At 50.8% G+C, this 20,735-nt stretch overlaps 8 protein-coding genes across 8 annotated transcripts in view; 2 read left to right on the forward strand and 6 right to left on the reverse strand.

Annotated features, from left to right (window-relative positions):
- Nucleotides 1-5,138, reverse strand: part of UREG_01033 (uncharacterized protein) — a gene marked incomplete at both ends in the record, with an annotated part of 6,785 nt that extends 1,647 nt beyond the window's left edge. Inside the window, 3 exons of the mRNA XM_002541471.1 lie at nt 65-570; nt 601-4,763; nt 4,978-5,138. Of these exons, the coding sequence (XP_002541517.1) occupies nt 65-570; nt 601-4,763; nt 4,978-5,138 (4,830 nt within the window). The remainder of the gene's footprint in view (nt 1-64; nt 571-600; nt 4,764-4,977) is intronic.
- A 1,634-nt stretch (nt 5,139-6,772) lies between these two features.
- UREG_01034 (uncharacterized protein) lies at nt 6,773-7,735 on the reverse strand (the record flags this gene model as incomplete). Its single annotated transcript, XM_002541472.1, has 2 exons — nt 6,773-7,607; nt 7,665-7,735. 2 exons carry the CDS (start codon nt 7,733-7,735, stop codon nt 6,773-6,775), a joined length of 906 nt encoding a protein of 301 aa, XP_002541518.1.
- A 632-nt stretch (nt 7,736-8,367) lies between these two features.
- On the forward strand, nt 8,368-10,150 carry UREG_01035 (uncharacterized protein; the record flags this gene model as incomplete). The annotated part of the gene is made up of 4 exons (XM_002541473.1): nt 8,368-8,716; nt 8,790-9,108; nt 9,167-9,307; nt 9,364-10,150. The coding sequence occupies 4 exons, from the start codon at nt 8,368-8,370 to the stop codon at nt 10,148-10,150; spliced, it is 1,596 nt and encodes a 531-aa protein (XP_002541519.1).
- A 520-nt stretch (nt 10,151-10,670) lies between these two features.
- UREG_01036 (uncharacterized protein) lies at nt 10,671-11,471 on the reverse strand (the record flags this gene model as incomplete). The annotated part of the gene is made up of 4 exons (XM_002541474.1): nt 10,671-10,780; nt 10,845-11,043; nt 11,099-11,223; nt 11,282-11,471. The coding sequence occupies 4 exons, from the start codon at nt 11,469-11,471 to the stop codon at nt 10,671-10,673; spliced, it is 624 nt and encodes a 207-aa protein (XP_002541520.1).
- A 756-nt stretch (nt 11,472-12,227) lies between these two features.
- UREG_01037 (uncharacterized protein) lies at nt 12,228-13,586 on the forward strand (the record flags this gene model as incomplete). The annotated part of the gene is made up of 4 exons (XM_002541475.1): nt 12,228-12,442; nt 12,485-12,647; nt 12,731-13,382; nt 13,465-13,586. The coding sequence occupies 4 exons, from the start codon at nt 12,228-12,230 to the stop codon at nt 13,584-13,586; spliced, it is 1,152 nt and encodes a 383-aa protein (XP_002541521.1).
- A 788-nt stretch (nt 13,587-14,374) lies between these two features.
- UREG_01038 (uncharacterized protein) lies at nt 14,375-15,345 on the reverse strand (the record flags this gene model as incomplete). Its single annotated transcript, XM_002541476.1, has 2 exons — nt 14,375-15,247; nt 15,313-15,345. 2 exons carry the CDS (start codon nt 15,343-15,345, stop codon nt 14,375-14,377), a joined length of 906 nt encoding a protein of 301 aa, XP_002541522.1.
- A 1,055-nt stretch (nt 15,346-16,400) lies between these two features.
- Nucleotides 16,401-18,435, reverse strand: UREG_01039 (uncharacterized protein; the record flags this gene model as incomplete). Its single annotated transcript, XM_002541477.1, has 3 exons — nt 16,401-17,445; nt 17,526-17,677; nt 17,881-18,435. The coding sequence occupies 3 exons, from the start codon at nt 18,433-18,435 to the stop codon at nt 16,401-16,403; spliced, it is 1,752 nt and encodes a 583-aa protein (XP_002541523.1).
- A 1,725-nt stretch (nt 18,436-20,160) lies between these two features.
- Nucleotides 20,161-20,538, reverse strand: UREG_01040 (uncharacterized protein; the record flags this gene model as incomplete). The annotated part of the gene is made up of 1 exon (XM_002541478.1): nt 20,161-20,538. One exon carries the CDS (start codon nt 20,536-20,538, stop codon nt 20,161-20,163), a length of 378 nt encoding a protein of 125 aa, XP_002541524.1.
- Between the last annotated feature and the right edge of the window lie 197 nt (nt 20,539-20,735).

Below are 20,735 nucleotides of genomic sequence, written 5' to 3' on the forward strand. Positions count from 1 at the left end.
GCAAATCGCGAATCTTTTGAGATGCGATCATAAGATCGGAACGCTCAGCTCGAGCAACATCAACCACAACGTCTGGTGTCACATAATCCCACAATTCTCCAGAAGCGAGAATAATCATTTCATCCTGCGCCGTCAACGTGACTTTCAGAGTATCTGGCGCAGCCATGACGGCAGGGATCAAATGGAAAAAGCCAAAGGCTCGGGAAACGGACAAGCGGTCATTCAATTTTCCATTTCGGGAAACGAAGCCACCAGCAGTCCTTATGCGTTGCCTTTCTGATTTTTCGGCAGGATCGTGATTCCGAGTGAGAAATTTATGTTGACCGTTTGATTGGACCAGAACAGCTTGAGCGTTACCAACATTGGCAACAAAGAGATCCATATTTCGGATATAGAGAATCGTCGCAACAGCTCCTGACCGAATGTCGTCTTGATTGAGGATTTTCCCTATGCCAGAAGCTCGATCCCAGTGCCGAGACTCTCTATCATCCATCGACTTGTGTGCTGCTGTTGCTAGATCCTTATTTAATGCCAAGAAAGACCTTCGCAGGGCATCACTTGCATTTTCATCTTTATATGTTCGTAGTTTATTCAACTCACTTGCGAACGCGGCAGGGAAGTTCTCGTGGAGGTATTTGGCGATTCTCGAGCCGCCGCTTAGCGATGTATTGCCGTCAAAGAGTCCAATGATAGTTTCCATGGGATTTCCTCTGAAACGCGGGACGACCATATCTATCATTGACAGATGCTCATTCTTACCGAGCGTATCCGCAACTCCGTAGGAAATGGATCCAGATGCCGACGCCGATGTGCGAACACGTCTATCCTCAGTCTCTTCGGGGACATTTCTAATAGTGAGCGTAACGTCCATCAACCCGAGCACTCTAATGTAATTGAGCGAATTGAAATTGGTCAGGTCCGTTCCATTTATATTTCCAACGCCTGATGCGTATGATGAACTCGGCTTGATCTCAAATCTTTTGTTCCCTGAGAAATTGAGATACCTTAAATTATGATTCCAATTCCAATTCCAATCGTACGGGAAATTCGAAACGTTGTACTTAAGAGAATTGCTCCCAACATCCAATACTGCAAGTTTATTGATCTTGCATAGCTCAGCGGGCAGTACTTGGAACTTATTTGCATTGATGTATAGGGTTTTGAGATTGCTGGATTCTTCAAGGTCGTCCGAAGGGAGGGTGCTAAGCTCATTTCCGGAAAGATGTAATTCCGACAGAAACTGCAATCTCCTCAAGACTCCTGGCGGAAGCTCAGTCAATTCGTTATACGATAAATTCAGTATCCTCAATTCGGGAAGCAATACGAGCTGATGGAAAATGTCATCTTCCAACCTATTATCCGCGAGGTATAATTGCCTCAACGAACCGCCGAACGTGTTCAACATCTTCTGCGAGTAAGTCGAATCCTTTCTGAATGCTTCCGCTCCCGGTCGAGACGCGGCGGCCTGTTGTCTCCCACTAAGTGACGAGACAGATAGCTTCCTGGTAGCGTCAGCAGGGGGGCTGCCTGCACTAAGATATCCGCCCGAAGCTTGGCTTGGTCGTCGGGTTTCGAACCCTTCCAGCTTGCCAAGCTCTTCGTAGCTAGCCGAGCTTGATAAGCCAGGAGTCGACATCGGGGTGCCGGTGCCATTCGCTTGAACCTCCGCGGTTGGGAGTTTGGGAGGGGAAGTTGCTGGTTTAGGAAATGTGTCAAGAACATTGGATGAAATATTCAAGACCTCCAAACGTAGGCAGTACCATATTTCTGCCGGAAGCTTCTTTAGATTACACTCCCTCAAATTTAAGCTCCTCAATTCAGTTAAACACCCAATGGTCGGTGGTAACTGAGACAACGGGTTTTTTGCTATACTAAAATGTTCAAGCCGTCGAAGATGCCCGATATATGGCGACAGGGTGACGAAATGGTTCTTATTAAGAAAGAGTTTCATCAAATTCGGCATGTTAGTGAATAGTGAGTCCTTGAACTGAACAAGCTTTGCTGATGCGATGTTGAGGGATTGGAGTGTAGGAACGGGAGCAGTAAGGTGAAAATCTGTCACTGGACAATGATCAAGCACCAAAGTCCGCAGCTTCGTGAACGAGCCGTAGAACGTAGATACGGAGTTATGGCCGATGAGGAGCGTCTCTAAACGAGGAAGCTGCGTGAGGTTATCAATACCAGTAATATCGTTAAACCGAGCATCCATTTCTTTGAGGTTCACCAGGTGCCGGAATGTCTCTCCGAGTGGTCCACTCAATGTATTATTGGTGACCCAAAGCCTTTCCAGTGATCGCAATTGACCAATAGTAGCCAACTCCGTAATCTGATTGAAGCTTATATCAAGATGTACTAGGGAGGTTAACTTGCACAAAAACTCCGGGAAGTATTGAAAATTGTTGGAGGAGATATTCAAGTGTCTGAGCGCGGGAAAATCGCCAAAGTACGAAGGCAGCGACGAAAGCTTGTTGTTGGCCATCTTTAGACTGATAAGTCCATGCAAATTATGCAGCTCAGCGTGCTCTAGTTGCTCTAAGCAGTTGTTCGAGATGTCCAGGTATGTCAACCGGGTTGCCAAACCGAAACTCGCTGGGAGACGCCACGCTTCGTTGCTCATGAATTGAATATCGCGCAGGTTAATACAACTCTGGATAAAATCCTTCGGGACATCCAGTGCTAGGTTTCGCGATAGATTTAGAGAGATGATTTCTGGCGCTTTCTTATATAACTTGATAGGAATCGTGACGAGATTCTTGCTTTGAAGGTCTAGATGGCTGAATTTTTGATTCTCGTTGAATGCGAGTTCCGAGTCCAGGCTCGAGTAAATTCCCAGTTTTGTGGGAAGAAAGGTGAAGCGGACAAGGTAGCTATTGTCTTCCCGTCCTATATCTGCAATCCGATCAGAGTTCTGGTACCCAACCTGTTCGAGTAGCCTTTTCTGCATAAGAATCGGCCGCTCTCCCTGATCTAATCTCCTTGATAGGTCATTTTTCCGCATGACAATATCGTAATTGTTTAAATCGTCTTGGAGGAAAGATTTGCGACCAAGCATCTCCAGAATCTCTGTAACTGTGGTATTAAGGCCCGCAGAAAGCGTCGCAAAAGTGGAATCAATGCGAAAGACTCGAACACAATAAGGATGCCCGTCTTCGTCCACTGACAAGCTAGCATCATCCTCCGCAAGCTCGGGAAGTCTGCTAACGATATCATCACTAGGCTTTTTCACAGCCCAGCTGTCCGGCGCATGCCAATCACCTGCCGTAGGTTTATCGAGAACTGTTCGGGATTCGCTTTTAGCAGTGCCATAGTCAGCGCCAGTGAAAATATCCCCTGTATCTGTAGGTGAGCCGGGTCTAGGTTGTCGGATAATTCCTTCCATATCGCCAAGATTTGTGTCAAGATAGACATGCTCGCCTTGAAACGTCTCGCGCTCCTGTTTAAAAGGATCTTTGCTTGACCCACCATCATGACCAAATGGTAGTCGTCCATGTCGCAGTTTACTGGGGCCACCCTTGCTGGAGGGTTCTTTCTTTCGATCATAATCGATATACTCCCATTGTCCTCCAGGAACTGTTGCCTCTCCACTCCCGTTTCTAGAACGGGAAGCAGGCGACATCTCGGCTTTTAGGCGCTTAGGACCTTTCAAAGGTTCCTGGAGAATGCTTGAGGAGGTTGGAAAATGCTTCAGAAGAGCCGAAGGGTGGTGGCCTTTGGGTCTTCGAATTTTGTCAAAGAAGGAGCGTTTAGGTGTCGGAACACTGGGTGACATCTGGCCTTGATTGATACTTTGTGCGCTGGGAGTCGGACTTGTGGAGCGGCCAGCAAGTGTCGTGGTTGACATACTCATTGGCGTCGAAGTCCCGAGGGGCTGGTCTTTCGATGGGCGAGGATGGTTTAGATTCTCACGACTCGCGGACTGCTGCGAGGAAGCAGCGCTAGCCTGGTCTTCTTTACTCCTATTATGGCGGTGGCCGAAGTGCAATCGATGTTTTGGTTTTATAGTTGAACTACTGGGGGGATATCTACCGTTAGGATTTGTAGGCTCCTCGCGAACCGGAGCGTCTCCTAGATGAGGTATATCCGTAAAGTCCTGGAATTCCCAAGGAGTGACTTCGCTAGACGGTAGCGGGGTACGAGGTGCAGAGAGGTTTGGAGATGGTCGTCTTTCTAGCGCGTTTGAAGAATTCAACGAATTGTGTCTATCGCGGCTTGGGGCGATGCTAGGTACCCGGTTCGATATAGATCGCTCCATGGAGACGCCATCTTGGTATTCGTCGCCGAAAAATCCCTGCAGTCGTTTATGAAACCGCGCACTGCCAGTGGACCTTGAACCCCCGCTACTCCCAGTCGCTACACTGGCAATTGACGGCCTACGACCGTCATTGTCATAACCGAGGTCAGGGGAATTGCTTACAACGGATTGAGCTGTTGCTGGGCGGAGGGATGGAGAAGTCTCAAATTCAGACGAATCGTTGAAGAAGGTTCCTTGGTTGGCACTTGTTGGAGGAAGAGGGGACGACGGAGAAGGTGGTACAGGATGAAGAGAAGGAGGGGGGCGAGGATTTATCGTCGGAGGATTGTTTCGTGACATTTTGCTTGCAGGATAGTCTGGTGTATCTAGTCGAGCAAGAGCTTTTCTATGGTTACGAAACCCGTAAGACGAACGCCTGTCTGTCGGCGACACGTCCGAAGATTCAGAGAGATAGGGGACATGCGGGACATCGTCAAAAACCGACGAGGGACGTCTCGAACTGGACTGTGACCTATTTGTCAAAGCTCCCGAATCAGTTTGTCCAGCTTCTTTGAATATGTATATCCTTCGATGCAAAAACGCCGACGAGATCGCCGACGCAGCACTTGGGAATCAAGCTGAAGCATAGAGCTTCTCCAAATGGGAAGTGCACATGTTGATGCCGTTTCTTCCACAGCGTATAACCTTCTATAGAACAAAATTTCAAAAGAGAAGATCTCTCATACCTGTTCTCCGTTCCCATCTGACCCTGGGAAGGGAGGGAACGGCCAGCTCCAGATGATCGGTTGTTCTGCCTTAGGGTGTCATGCGAATGTCGACTTCCGGTGCTAGAGCTCTCAGAACCATGTCTCACGGCCTGGTAACGCTCCCGCTGGCGCGAGGCCATATATTCGGGGAGCCACCTAGACTCGCACCCAGAACCCAATTTCTTCACAAATTATGCCCTCTGAAAAACTTGTGCCCCTTACTTTCCTTCCTACTTTAACTATCGATGAGGTTTCATCCAACGTGAAGAGCACCGAAAAAAGGAGTAATGTCGTGCCAGAATCGTGAAATTGGCGGCGAATTGAGGAGAATCTGTGCGCGATAAGGAAAAAGAGGATCAGTCTCAGTCTCAACCGATCGGTTTGCAGACAACCGTACTCGCATACAAGCTCGTTAACTGCATAAACCTCTCGCCCTTTGGTGCTTGATCGCTTTCAGGGCCCGCAGACTTATCGACCTTCTCGGGCAATGGTAACAGAGAAAAGCAAAGGGGGATCAATTAAGTCGACCCGAATGGGATGAAAGGCCACGACCTGTACACCCCAAAGCCCGTATGCATCGCAGGCGACAAAAGTATCGATGGCGTGAGACAGGAACGGTTTTCGATGACGACAGATAGGAGGAAGACAACAAGACCTGCAGGCTGCTGGGGTTGGAGTGTTGTTGAAAAGCCCAGGAGAAAGCCAAAGTGACTACGGAGTACGGCGTCGTTGCTTGTTGGTCACTTCAAATTATCCCTTGCATCCATGTCTAGACGCTAGCAATTGGGATTCGCGGGGAGGGTAGACTCGGGGCGATGTCTTTGAGTACCTTCGATGATCTCGTTGGCGCAAGTCAGAGGTTGAAGATGGGACAAAAAAGGCCCAATGGCAAAGCTGAGGCTAAAAGATATAGATAACAATGAGAAACTAATTCGTTCAGCCAGAACGCAATCCCCCAGGTCTGCTTCCAATGTCTCAAGCAGCGACCTCGAAGACGAAGAGAGCAACGCCCAGAGCTCCGAGCGCCTCACATCGGTCACATGAGACCTGCTGAATAAGCACGAACCCAAAGCGCCAAGTATCTGTCCCTGAGATCGCGACTTTTACATTCGAGGGATTCGGATTGAGTCAAACTCGAAGACGCAGAACATGGGCTCCAGCCTCGATATCAGACATGGGCGACTTGTCCAAGGTCCTAGCGAATGCATCCCAAAGCTCCAATTCTCTGGGATATCCCGGAACCGGTCGTGGTTTCATCCGTTGCTACTCCGTACTGGTGACGGACTGATCAACGAAAGTTACTCGGCTCAATATGTGAGGATGAGACTACAATTTGGAGCTCTGCAGGCTTGACGAGGCCTCGCGCGAGATTATGGCCGGCAATGGCTTCAAGTCGAGGTTGATTGGCTGCTACAGCTGATCAGAACATTCATCCCTTTGGATGGACTGGTATTGACTGTCTCGACACCAAATACAATAGCAACTGCAAGTGCTATTACCTTGAGCTGTGTAGCTGTTAGGGGAGGGCCATCTACACTTCCCTGGGCAAAATCATCCTGAGAGATAGAAATGCAAGTTTCAGGATACCCCAAAAGGGAATGATGCTATTCATGCGAAAAGAATGTATGTACATACATCTGTCTTGTTGAGAGTCCCAGAAATGCAATGCACCGGGCTATATTCGATCATGGCCAAAAAATTGGCAAATGAAGAAAGAATCAAAGGCGCGCTTCGTATACAAATGAGGCCGTGAAGTACAGGAAAATAGAACATTCTATGGTTTTCGAGCGATTGTGACAGTGTACTTTTGGTGGATGCCCTCCTCCGATACAATATCACGCAAACACTGTTCTGACAGTCTCTTTATCTCCTCCTCACTGGCACCACTGTCGCTGAGGATCTTGCGAAGCAACTCTGGGTAATTCGGTAACAGCTTCGCTTGTACATATCTGCCCATGGCCTGGCTGTTGGGCGTTTTGGTCGATGGCACAAACGAAAACTCAAAGGTATGAGTGCCGATAACCTCCAATCCAGCTTCGGCCATGAGCTGTGCTGCTCCAGAACCAGAACGGGTCGACAGCCCTGCTTTCTTAAGACCAGAAACGACAGCCTGGTACCATTCCCATTTGTCGCTAAGACATTCGGATGACGCAACACGATAAAACGCCCAGTCAAGGTCTTGATGCTCGATGATACCGCCCGACTTTAGCGCGCGAGAGGCTATCGAAAAGTATCGTGACCAGTCGTTGAGTCCAAGGAAAAGCATCCGTCCAAATACATAGTCCAGCCCGCTCGGCGCAAAAATTTCCTGACAAGCTTCGCCTTCGGATTCTTTATTGTCGACGTCTAAAACGTTCCCAATGGCCCAAGCGGCGTTTCCAGGAGCTATTTTCTGGACAGCTGGCGGCACGGGTGAAATGTCGAGCCCATACACCTTGGCAGACGGTATCTTGTTAGCGATTTGGACTGTCGCAACTCCAGTGCCGCAGCCAACATCGACCGCTTTGGATGCATTCTTCAAGCCTTCAAAAGGCGCTAGGAACGGAGCTCCGCCTAGCATCTCGACGATAGCAGCCGCCTGGGTGTCGAGGCGATCCTGCTCTCTGGCACTGTACGATCTCTGTCAGACGGAACATCTCGACGAGACGGAGAGAGGGCCACGTTACTCGTTCGGAAGCACATAGGCAGAGTTCGTGTTGTGGTACTGGCGCTCGCCATTCTCGTTGGAGTCGCCCATATTGACAAATCTGGTGTAATGAGTTGCCACACCGGCGCCATCGTAGGGCTCCAACCTTGTATATTTATTCCATGGATTTCCCAGCGAGCCGTTTATTGTTCCACTCAGCGTTGAAGCTGATGTGGGATGGCTGCTATCCCATCGGGATACATGTTGGACCTCGTAAACACTGGGAGGCAACCGAACACTCAGCTTGCGGGCCCCTGCTGAATGATGGGTCGCGGATGTCCATCAAAGAGCCTTCGGCACCCGGGAAAAGTAGGTGACGAACTGCTCTTATCTCCCGGAAACCGAGTAATTTTTAGCGTTGTGCAGTGTTGGCGGGACGGCGGTGTTCTGGCTCAGGGGTTGGAGGGTGTTTAGTCAGTGCCCCCCGGCCGATGTGGGATGATCGCCAGAAGTGCCGCAAAGCACCAAACAAAGCTGCTGGTCATCTTGTTAATCAATGCTGGACTGGCATTTTTCGGCTTCGAGATGACACAAAACATGGCGCGTCCGGCCACCATAAATCTATCATTAGATATGGCGGTTTCTCGCATCCTGTCTCGGCGCTTCTCTTGCATTCATACTCGACCTTATCTTCAACAAGCTCACCCAAGACCTTGGCCGCCAAATTCCCTCCGTGAGCCACGATGAGCGCCGGCTCTTCAACAAGCGGGCATGACACTGGCACAGTGTCGCCCAAACATGATGCCTCTGTGTCTCTTGACCATGGAAAAGAGAAGGAAGCTTTGGGGCCATCCCCAAAGGACAATGCCGCCTCCGACGTGATGCCGGGGCCAGCAAATTCTCCGATGAGCGAGAAGATGCAAAACATCTTTATGGTGTTTATCACATTGACCCAACTTGTCCAAATGATTCCTCTTGGTGCTGGTATCAACTCTGGTCTTGCTATTGGAAAGGCACTTGGCGCAACGGACGTACAGTCGGTCTGGATCGTTGCCTCGTACCCATTGACACAAGGCTCTTTTGTTCTTATCGGTTAGTGCCTTACCTTCCTCTTGCTCGTTTGCCCATTATGTGATGCCTGGCTGACCACCGGTGTCCTCGACAGGCGGCCGTCTTGGTGCGATCTATGGCCATAAAAACATCCTCACTCTCGGTTGTGTATGGTGGGTTGTCTGGGCTTTTTGTGGTGGATTCTCAACCAATTTGATTTCGATGTGCTTTATGCGTGGACTGTGCGGTATCGGCGGCGGCCTCATGATCCCTAACATTGTCGCCTTGTTGGGTATCACCTTTCCACCAGGGAAGAAAAGGAATCTTGGCATTGCTCTATTCGGAGCAATGGCTCCTGTTGGCGCGGCTGGTGGTTCTCTTATCAGCGCAGTCATTGTCCAGTTGTCGCATTGGAAATGGTTGTTCTTCATGCTGTGAGTAGGACATCTCGCGCCTTAGACATTGAGTCCTTGCTAACATCCCGTTGTTCAGAGGCTTACTTGGTGTGGCGGTTTATGGTGCTGCTATCTTTTCGGTTGCTCCCGATACCCCTCTAGATCCCAACGGCACGGTCGACTGGGTTGGTGCATATCTAGGAGTTGGCGGACTTATCTTGTTTAACTTCGTTTGGAAGTAAGTGGCCTCCTAGGCGTCTACCTAGTATTGGCGACTAACCACTATGCACACAGTCAAGCGGCACTTGTCGGCTGGGATAGCCCTTACGAAATTGCCCTCCTCATCCTGTCTATTATTCACTTTGCAGGCTTTTCATACTGGGAAATGAAGGTCGCCAAGGAACCAATCCTGCCTTTTAACATCTGGAAGTCACCCTCGTTCGGCAAGCTCATGTTGGTCATCTTCCTCTCCTTCATGAGTTTGGGCATCTACTTTTGGTACATGAACATCTATATGCAAACGATTCGGGGAGATAGCTTGATCAGGGTTGGTGTTCAGTACTTGCCACTCACTATTGTCGGCGCCGCAAATTCCTTCCTCGCCGCCTGGCTTATCCCTCGAGTACCGGCCCAAGTCATCATTGGTATGGGCACCGTGGCAATGGTCATTATCAACGTGCTATTGGCTACCATTCCCGCCAAGCTGACCTATTGGGCGATGGCGTTCCCGGCAATGTTTATATCCGCATTTACGATTGATTTGATCACCACCAGCGCTCAAATCATCGCCAGCAATACTGTCATGATCCAGCATCAAGGTATTGCAGGGTCTTTGGTCGGTACACTACTCAGTTACGGCATGAGTACTGGTCTTGGTTTTGCTGGAACTATCGAGGTCCACACCTTTGAAGGCGGGAAAAATCTTCTTCGGGGATATCACTCCGCTGCATATTTGGCAGTGGGCATGTCCGCAGCAGCGTTGTTCCTCACTTTCTTTATCCGCATTCCCAAAGATACCAGAGAGGGTTGGCAGGAAGATGATGTGGAAGCCGTTCGGAGAGAAGAGCCTAATGGTGTTTGAACTGCGGGCTGACTCTTATTCGCGCGGGGCGTAATTCTCTTATTTTAGAATGTTTCTAGTTTCTCTGGCTCCCAATTGGAGATCCATGTCTAAAAGTATCGTCGGTCGGGTGCATAGCATTTTACAAAAATCTTGAAAATTAATGTGTAATTCACCACTTTTGACCCTTATTCTTTGCGCTTTTTCTTCTTTCTCTGGTTTTTTATTTTGCCTGAAAGAGTTTACATATGTAACTAAATGTACTTGGATGCAATCCTTTGATGGAGCAAATCAAATTTCAATGCTAGGAACAAAAGGAGACAAACGAGCTCATCTACCAGTGTCGATACGTATTTTCAGATGCAGGTCAGATGTAAGAAGTGCTTTTATTTATTGTCTACAGAGTGCCACCAATCACTATGATGTAAACATTCTGATTCTTCCCTATTCACTTCCATTTGTTCATTGTGTATGTAACTATGTATCTATGGCCATGCTTCTAATCAAACATTCTAATGTGCCCCTGCTCTCACAGATTTCTTCAAAACTCCTGGACAGAAACAGGGTCGACATTGATGCCATGAATGACCCCTCTGGATTCCAAGATGCTGGTAGCATTGGCGAGAGCAATCTCGTGGAACTTAGCAAAGTCTGCAAACAAGATGTTAGTCGCGGTGGGCCGGTAAATATGGGGAAGATGCATCTATCAACGTACTTCGAGCATGTCCAGTCTCGCAAGCATAGATGCTCCATCTCACAAGCGTTTCATACTTGAAGATGCTAGTGGCTTCAAGGGTAACCCAGTAGCCGCTGAAGGAGCCCGAGCCGTCGTGGTACTCGAGGGGAACGGTGGAAGGCAGCTGCTCGAATTTCTGGATGAAGGAGCCGTCGCGTTTGACGCGGTACTCGTTCAACTATATTCAAAGTGTCAGTGGCCGCCGCAGCAACAGGCGAGCAGTTGGGACCTACGATCTCGGAAACATTATAGACCCCGATCGGCGTGGGGAACTCGGTGGTGCGGATCGAGACGTGGGGCCGGTTGTTCGGGCCTTGGGTCTTCCAGGGCAGGGCGCCAAGCCAGCCACACTCGTAGTCTGCGGGGCTTAGTCAGCTGCGATATGGAGATAACGCCGGAGGAAATCCCCAACGTACAGTCATTCATCAAGGCTTCAACATCCTTCGCGTTGGCGCCAATGACGCTGAAGGTCACGGACTCGGAGTAGTCTGTGCCGGGAGGGCATTTGCATGGGGTGTGAGAGTAGGGTGAGCACCTCGGGAGACTGGTGGCCAAGGTGGTTTGACCCAACAGGGCCACGGCGGCGAAGAAGGCTGAGAACTTCATGGTGCTGAAAAAGGCAGATGGAGAATGGGCTTGTTCGCGAAGGCTGAAGTCTGCACGGCTCGTTTACTGAGTTTGAGAGCAAATTGCCGTGGGGTTGGGATCGCATTTATTCCTTTCCCATGAGTTCTGGGGCCATCCCGTTACATTCTCTGCTGAATCCGAGCTGAACAAACGAACTCGTTATCATACGAATATGTGGAGCGCCCACTGGATTCTGCAAAAGACGACCTCGAGCCCTGGCAACTACGGGCTATGTGGGAGACGAGGCTGGCCGTTTCGTCCTTGATAAACGGGAATGTGGGAGACTGGGAGTGGTTCGCGTTCCATCAGCGCTCCATTTGTGCTGAAGATGAGTCGGCTCTTTCTGGAAGACCCGTTTATGCGATCCTTCCACGTTCCTTGTCGTACCGGTTTGTGCTTGCATGGGACCCTGGGAAGGTTCGCGCATGCATTTACGCATGCAGGGGATGGGAAGCGACCCCTGCAAATGCTACAATGGAGCTTCTTTATCTACATGGGTCGAGATATTTGCACGGCCTCAGTTGACGGGTTCCAATTTTGGACCACTCGCACTCCTATTTCCCTTAGCTAAAATGTTGGATCGGGCGACGGATAGCCGTTTGGCTAGCCTGACAGGAGTACATAAGCCCGCTCGTTCTGCCTTTGGGTGATCGGAAGGAGATTTTTGCAACTGCTCTTTGACCAGAGAAGCAAGCCTGTTTATCCATTCAGAAATTGGTGATTTTCTATACCAAGATGAAGGTCGTTTCCCTATCGGTATTGCTACTGTGCACAGTAAGCAATGTTCTAGGCGCTGTCACCCCTCACAGGGACCCTGAGAGAGCTGCATCGCGGGAGATAAAGAAACTGCAGAGGGAATACCAAGAGTACATCCTGGACACAGTCAAAACCCGCAAAACTGGATGTACTCCACGGAATATGGTTTTCCGTCAAGAATGGTATCCCAGCGTGTAAACACCTTGGCATGGCTGCTTACTGACCTGCAAAACCAGGGGATCCCTCTCCAAACGGTCACGTCTCGACTACATCAGAGCAGTCAAATGCCTCCAGAAGAAAGCTCCCCTGAGCTCGAAGCAGGATGTCCCTGGTGCGAGGAGTCGCTACGATGACTTCAGTGCTGTACACATCGAGCAGACGCCCTATGTTCATTTTAGCGTGCGTGCATCCAGCATGATAGTCTTGCTGTTTTATCCTTAATTCCCGAGAACAACGGTTGACTTGACCTTCCATGACAACAGGGCCTGTTTTTCCATTTTCATCGCTACTTGGTGTGGCGTTATGAAAAAGCTCTTCGGGAGGAGTGTGGCTACCGTGGCGCGCAGCCGTACTGGGATTGGACTCTCTCATGGAAAGACCCGCGAAAATCGACGGTCTTCGACGGGTCCCGATATTCGATGGGAAGCAACGGCGAAACAATCCCTCACGGACCTACCACCATCTCGGCATTCGGAATCACCCTTGACATCCCCCCCGGCACCGGCGGAGGATGTGTCTACTCCGGGCCCTTCCAAGATTACTCGGTGAACCTGGGCCCTGTTGCCTTTGAGCCGAAAGGCCCGAACAACGGGCTTGGCTATAACCCACGCTGTCTGATGCGAGATCTCTCGCTTAAGTATAGCAACCAGACCAGGCCCACCAACGTATTGGCCACGTTGACCAGCGGCTGTGAAGATCTCGGCTGCTTCGACACTGTACTTGAAGCCATCGATGGTATCCATGCTGGCGGCCACTTCTCGATGGGCGGTCTCGGAATCGACGCCTATTCGAGCACTGGCGATCCGGCATTCTGGCTCCACCATGCGCAGGTTGACCGCGTGTGGACAATCTGGCAGAATTTGGATCCAAAGGCGAGGACGCACCAAGTGTTTGGCACGGGCACTGCTTTCAACGGTAAGTTTCGCCACGTTTTACCACTCGCCCAATCTACGTTTGGTAGAGTTTGCACGTACTGATTAAACCGCACGCTCTCTAGTCCCACCAAGTGATAACATAACTCTGGACACAATGATGGAATACGGGGCTGTTGCGCCCAAGCAGCGAGTGGGTGATATGGGCTCAACCATTGATGGGCCGTTCTGCTACATGTATATTTAGTTCATTGGGATGACATCCGATCGTGGTGCAGCCGTGTCTTCGACATGCATCAGTGCGATCAGCCAAAGATTTAACTTTGTTTCTTTGATAGATAATTGAAGGGGGAGATTTGTTTAATCCAAACTTATTACTTCGTATAGAGCCCAGAATAGCTCCCTTCCTTTTCTCCCATCAATATCTGAGCTGAGATTAGTTTCGATCCCCCTTTTCCCCGGCAACTTGCAAGCCACACTTCGCCAGATGGTCATGCACCTAGCTCGTATTCTTCGACCCGGGCCCTCAGATTTGAGATCGGGATCGTTTTTTTCCTTTTAATTTAGATTTCCCGCTTAGTCGCATCTCGTATATTTTTGCGTGCGTGGGCTCGCATTGTTTTCTTTTTAGAAGGCCGAAAACACCGCCCGATCCAAACCATATGTAGGCAATAACTGGTCAATGCTACTATCGCCCGCAGCTGCGCGGAGAAACGAAAACTTCCCTTCTGTTCCCAGGAATGTCGTCATCTTGCTGATTGAATTCTCGACTTCGGGCCAGGATGGATTGATTCTCGAACTTTCAACCATCCTTGCGACATTTTGTGGCCAACGCATCTCCCACACAGAGATTTGCCAAGGGCCAATGTGGGAGCTCAGCAATGAGAGAAGTCGCCTAATTTTTACAGATTAAGACGGGATGATTGAGAAAAGGCCTGGAGTGCAATTGGTGATGCTTCATTTAAAATCTAATCAAATCGCCACCTATGCGCTTCCCAGCCTTTTGCCCCTGCCGGCATTTTATTTGTCGAATGTTTAGTTTGAGCTGACATATCTGTTTACCACGCCCTGAACCTCCTCCTCGCTCATTTCCTTGATGCCCAATAACTCATTGTCAAGCTTCTCAAAGTGACAGCCGTATCCTTCGCCCCAGATCGATGCCTTGACAAAGTTCAGGGCGAAGCTGGCCGGGTTTGGAACCTCCTTCTTCAGCTCTTCCCAGCCTGCAGCCACCACCTCGTCGAGAGAGACGATATTCTCGGTCCATCCGTCCGGTCCAGCCGCCTTCTTACCCTTTTCCAGAAGCTGCCTCAACGTCGTCGCTGTGTCCTGCACATACACGGCGCGGTTCTTAGTCTCCTCTGGGTGTCGAAGGATACCGACCACAGCCTTTCCGATCGTTGCCAGGGTTGTCGTGCTGAACATACGATTGCCACCATCGTACAGATCAATGCTCTTGCCCTTGACATTCATCACGAAGCCGACCATCATGCCCCAGTCGAAGAAAGGGCCGTTGCAGAGAAGCGTGTAGCTCATTCCACTCGTCTCAACTTCTTTCTTGAGCGCGTCCTGGACGACAACCTTGTATTTAAAGCATGGGAGTTTGGAACACTTGTCGTTCACCGTATTAGAGCCAAATTCTGAAGGAAGGAAGCGCTTGACCCCAGCTTTGCCGGCGGCTTCGACCAGACCAAGCTGGACGTGGATCGCGGCGCTGGCAAGGGTTGAGATGACGGCATCCTGGCCCCTTAGTGCTTCTGTTAATGAGGCCACGGAGTTGTAGTCGACTGGCGCTACCTTCACGGATGAAGGGAAAGTGTGAGTGCTACCCTCGCGGGTGAGGACTGTAACCTGGAACCCGGCATTGAGCAGCTGTTCGAGGATTGCTGGGCCGAGATTGCCACTGGCCTGCAGATTGGACTTAGCAAAAGGGGGCGCTGTGAGCGAGTGTTCAGGGGATGGCCGTTGCTTACACCCGCGAGAGCGACTTTGGTGATGGTGCTCATATTGTGTGCTTTGCTGTTTTTAAATGTGAAAAGTTATGCGAGTCGTCCAAGCCGAATAAAAGCAAAAAAGGTCCTCTCGGGTGCTCTTTGACTGTATGTAGATAGCTTGCTGGATAGTTTCAATGCCTGCTCAAAGCAATCAACGTTCTGCAACTCGCAGTTTATACACTCCTGGCACCAGGCACAACCCCGCGCCCATTCATAAGCATCGCCCCCGCTGAGTAATTGGCCGCTGCTTCTTACAAAACGCAGGCACGACCCGCACAGCTGCTCCTTCCTGGATTTCTTTGTTTACAGTGCAGCTTCGGGCAGGTGGGGCTCGGCGATGTGGGATGCCAAGGTGGGATCAGATAAGATCCGCTTGCGGCTGAATCTGAAGCTTCGAAACTGCGCGCTGAACATCTTCCAACGGTCTAGAAAAGTCTAATAGATGAGGAAGGATTCTGGAGAAGGGCGCGCATAGCCCTGGAATGAAGTTAGCTCCCAGCGCGAAACCGTCTTTTCCTTTTCAATCTGCAAAAATCGAGAATTCAAAACAACAACATTCAATGGGCGAAGAAAACAAAAGTTGGACCAAGCGGAAAAAAAGGAGCATCTGGGCCGATCGGAGTCTAGGCCCAATGGAGTTTAGGGCCCGAGTAGGATCTTCTCTGGCCGATCGGGCCGTGGTGGAGGGGGCGAGGACCCAAGCCGATGGGATTAATAAACATTCCTTACAGCAGCGTGATTTTCGACTTCATGCAAGGGAAAGTCCCTGCATTGGAGCTCGGGGTCGACTTTTCTGGGTTCAAGTGCCACGATCAGCTCCCTGGATATGGTGACCTATGTGGATATGTCTTGTAGATATATGTATATAGTTACACACTGTAATAGGCGCGATTAAATAGTCCCTCTAATGTAAGGCATGTCTTCATATATCCAAGATGGTCCTCCGGAGGGCGGCCTGCTGGAGAGCCGGGAGACATCATATAATAGAACGCGCATAATATCTACATTGCATTGACAAAAAAAACAAGGGTAGCCTCCCTCCCAGAGCCTGCTATAAAAGGGCCCCATCATCCAAACCGACTATCCCAGAAACGACATGAACTCCACGGCGGCGCGCTTATCTCGAACAAGAAACTTTTGAAACCACATCGCCAGTGGTTTGAAATTACACTGACACACCAGGATCTCGCTCGGGCCCCAGGTCGCGAGGGTTCGCCGTGCTGCTTCCACCGCACCAACCGCTCGTCGTCGTCGTCCGCACTGAACAGATCGACCGCATCAACGCACGGCACTCCGATACAGGCAGCACACGTACGGGTATTGAATGCGTACGAGCAGGTCACGATGGCGCTCTTCAACAAGGCGGGCATGGCTAGTGGGTTGAGCATCATGCTCTCGCTAGGCACGGGCGTTTGGGATTCTTGTGCAAACACGCGGGAGATCTGTGCGGCATTCCACACCGCCGTCCGAGGGCAGAGCGAAGACATCCAGGTGCGAAGGTGCGCTTTCGTCTTAACCGTGGTCATGGCAGTCCCAGGTGGTGATTTGAAAGAGTAGCCTCGGCCTTGGAGGAGGTCTAGAGGTGCGTGCATATTAAGAGCGGAAAGGTGCCAGAGAATGAGCAAGATTGGGGTGAATATTTGGTCGGCACTGAGAGTGGCGCCGGAAAAATAGTGGCCACGCAGTTGGCAGTCCTTCTCCATACTGGCCCGCCATAGATTGAGGTGACTACGCCAGAGCCGGATCGGATCCACGGCATTCGATTTTACAACTAGCTCGTCCGCCGCAGAGCTATGCGCTTCGCGGGCTGCGTCCCATATTCCAGCTTGGAGGGAGCAGAGGCCCAGGTGGTAGTCTGCTTCGTTAAGGGGGTAGGGTAGCTGCTGCCTCCCCCCGACATCAAGTGCATCGCGGATAAGAAAGAAGAAGGGAACCTTTTCACGACCTGCAGGCTCCTTCCACTGAAGATTGGATCTCTCGTCCTCACTCGCGGCGCTCCAAAGGCGCGCCGACTTGGGTAAGGGAATGCAGATCTCTTGATAACGAACTGAAGGCGGGTGGTCCGTGAGAACGCTTAGATAAGCATCAAGGCGCAGGACGGAGAAAGCGAGCCTGGGCTGGGTTAGAATGCATTAAACGCAAACGATATTTGGGAATGGGCTTGCAATCCCTGGAGGCGTGGGGAGACTGACCGATTTTGTTGTTCTTGGGCTAACCAATAAGCGAATGGAGAATCATCAGGGCTATGCTGGGCAAATTGACCACTGAAGATACCCTGATGCCGACACGTCGACACGAGGACGCTATTAAAATGGAGTGCCCGTGCGGCCATCCCATCCGTGCTCTATAAATATCGACATCAGTCATCAAATACGAGCTGGCGAATATCGTGAGTTTGCGTTCAAAACTTACCAGAGAATTTGAACAGTACACCACATATAGCAGAATTGCTTGCAATGTGGGCAACGAAAGGCTGGATCCCTATATCCCGAATCAATCATGTGAACCAACATTATACAAGCCACCTAGGGAAGATTGTATTCATACCACTCGAATGGCAGAGATTGCCTCAAAGACTAAAGGGCCAAGTCTCAGGCAGTCCAGCTCGTGTTTCACCCAGCTCGCAAGCATGGCCATGGATGCCAGTAGTAAATCGGGAGTATTTCCGGCATCAAAAGTTGGCTCGTGTAAAATAGGCCAGAAAGGGTGCACGTCTGCAAAGTATAGCTGAACTAATCGCTTTGTAGCGCCTGCATTTTCGCTGAGGTACCGATGTAGGTCTGCCACACCATCGTAATGGGAAAAGGGGCTGGAAGTAGTCAGCGATAAGGCGCTCTCGCTCGAGTCCAGGTTAGGTAAAGAAGCTGGGGGCCAATGCTCGCTGTGAGGCTCAAGACCTGCTGGTAGAGGAAACGTAGGATCTTTGAAGTTGGACTCGGGAAACGAGATGATATCGCCAGTCTCCATGGCCCAGCGTGTAAAGTCGTCTGGGAGGTCAACCGGAAATGGGATATCAGGTCTTCCTGCAGCAGCATCGGTATGTTGAAACCACAGTTCATGCTCAACCGGTAGCTGTTGGCTGTGAATCATGTCGACATCCATAATCTCGGACGTCAGGTTTCTGTCTCGTTCGCTGATGGGCTCTGGCGCATGCGCATGCGCATTCCCATTGCTATCCCCATTGACAGTAGCGTTCCCATTCGCTTCTGAAGTGAGTAAGGCGTCGTTGCTGGGATCCGTGCCCACGCTGCTCTCCCGCCTGGAGTCCAACCGTTTGCACACTGCCGAGGCTCGAATGCAAGATCGACAGGGTGTGCTGTCATCACACCGAAGCTTTCGCTCGCGACACAGGACGCATGCAACGTGAATACGCCGCGAGTCTGACACCAGCGGATGGTTCTCGACGTGTCTCTTCAGCACATCACTGGAGATATTAATCGAAGGTCAAAGCCCCGAGAGCAGGACGGGCACCTACCTTCTTGCGTACCGTCTCCCGCAGATGGTGCATTCATGTTGCGGCTCCGAGCTATGGGGACTTGAGGTGTCGAGTCAAATGCTCCTTGCGATGAAACAGCTTCCCGCAGTTGGGAACGGTGCACTGGAAGCGTTTCGTCGGAGTCGTCAAGCCTTGCGATTTGGAGCGTGCTGATTGCAAAGGAACTGAATTTGGCATTCTTTTCAAAAGAAGTCCTCCGTGGTGTCTTAGTTGCAGCGACTAGGAGCAGAGGGTTCGACGAACGTTGAAGATGCCAGAAACGCCCCACTGGTTATTTCTTTTGGAGGTGAACCTTATAAACTGGCGGGTTTGATGGTGGGCCAGGATCGACTCAAGAGTGTCCACGCCGAAACTCGAGATGATGTCGCTATTCTTGATGAACAATGAACGATGATGGAACAGGCTCCAGAAGGGAGGGATGGGAAGCTTGGGGTTCGCGGGCAACAGGCGGTTTGCGAAGCTCAGGGAGGCTTTCTGCCAAGGACATGTTGCCGCTTAACTCGGGGGTTTTTAGCACAGGTAGATTTTATCTCCAGGCACTGCAGACAGAGTGCCAGCAGTCTTGACTGGCGAACAATGCAAGCAAATTGCATTGCAGCCGTCTGTGGGTACTCTGGGGAGACGAAGGATCGAGGCATAACGCAGCACACGTCTTGTCCAGTGTTTTGTAGTTAGTTAGTTCGCAGGCGGGATGCTTGGAGTTTGGACGCCGGCCCTTCCCTGGAGACGGTATATGCGTTTGCACACGAGGCATTCGCGTGGAACTTGTCATTCAGCCTACGATGACTTCACTGCGAAGCTCTCTGCTCCAACTGTTGAGTCTACATCCCCCCGGGCCCAGGGACCTTCAGCCTGCATCGGCCGTTAGCTAGTTACATCCACGGTCTTCACCGACAAGAAAGCGTTGCCAAGCTGTAGGCTGGACGGGCCCGCTTGTCCCTGGCCTCCTGAATCAACAAGCCCACTTCCACGTCCCCAGGTAGAATGCCAGCGCTGGCTCTCCCGTCGGAGTGTTGGTTCTCCTCCATATTCCCCCTGCGATGCCCTTGTCTCCAACACGCTCACTAGACGGCGGCCATTAGTAAGCACGTTAATGCAGCACCACATCCCGGAACTCGGACTAACTGCTCCGGCTGACAAAGCACCCCTGTCGACGCTCCATCGCAGCCAAACCGACAACCATCTCCAACGCTGGACACCCATGACCACTTCGATGCGAGTTGGGAAAACTCAAGAATTTGGAATCTCAGCCGTTGCGTATCTTTATCTAAACCTTAATCGTGAAGTTTAGGTTCAGCAGTGAGGTCCTTCAGGCCATCCACTTCATCGCGCTATTGCTGCCTGCTCCATACATGTTCTGCAGCCTTTCTGCTGCTGCAGCCAGCCTTAATGGCTGTGCCTCGCTGATTGATTTCCTGAAACAAATGCGAGCTCTGGCACGGATTCAGCGCCGTGCTGGCTGGATCGGACGCGCTGGCGTGGCGACTGGCCAGACACAGGAAGGCAAACGAACAGAAAATTTGATGACCAGGGTTGAGCCGCAGATTTCTGCAGCAACTCGAATCGATGCCACTGTTGGCGCCGCACCGACCCCTTGTCCCGTACTTGTTGACCCTTGGAACTGTCAACAAAGCCCCTGACATATGTGGATTGATACGAAGGATATCAACCCTGAGACATGCACCCTCGACGCCCCTGGGCGCAGGCATGGTGTTGACAGATGCACCGATATCTTCATCTGTCCTTGGTGCAACCAATCAAGACTGCGGAACGAGTATCCGGAAGTGAAACTCGAGCCAGAAATAGCAACCAGTTCGGCTACAAAAATAACCCTTGGGCAGGCCAGGCTATGAGCCCCTCCGCTTCAAGGCGACAGCGAAACCAAGGCCCAAAACTTTCCGCGATC

Source organism: Uncinocarpus reesii, genomic scaffold, assembly GCF_000003515.1.
Source record: "Uncinocarpus reesii 1704 scaffold_1 genomic scaffold, whole genome shotgun sequence".
Classification (NCBI taxonomy): Eukaryota; Fungi; Ascomycota; class Eurotiomycetes; order Onygenales; family Onygenaceae; genus Uncinocarpus; species Uncinocarpus reesii.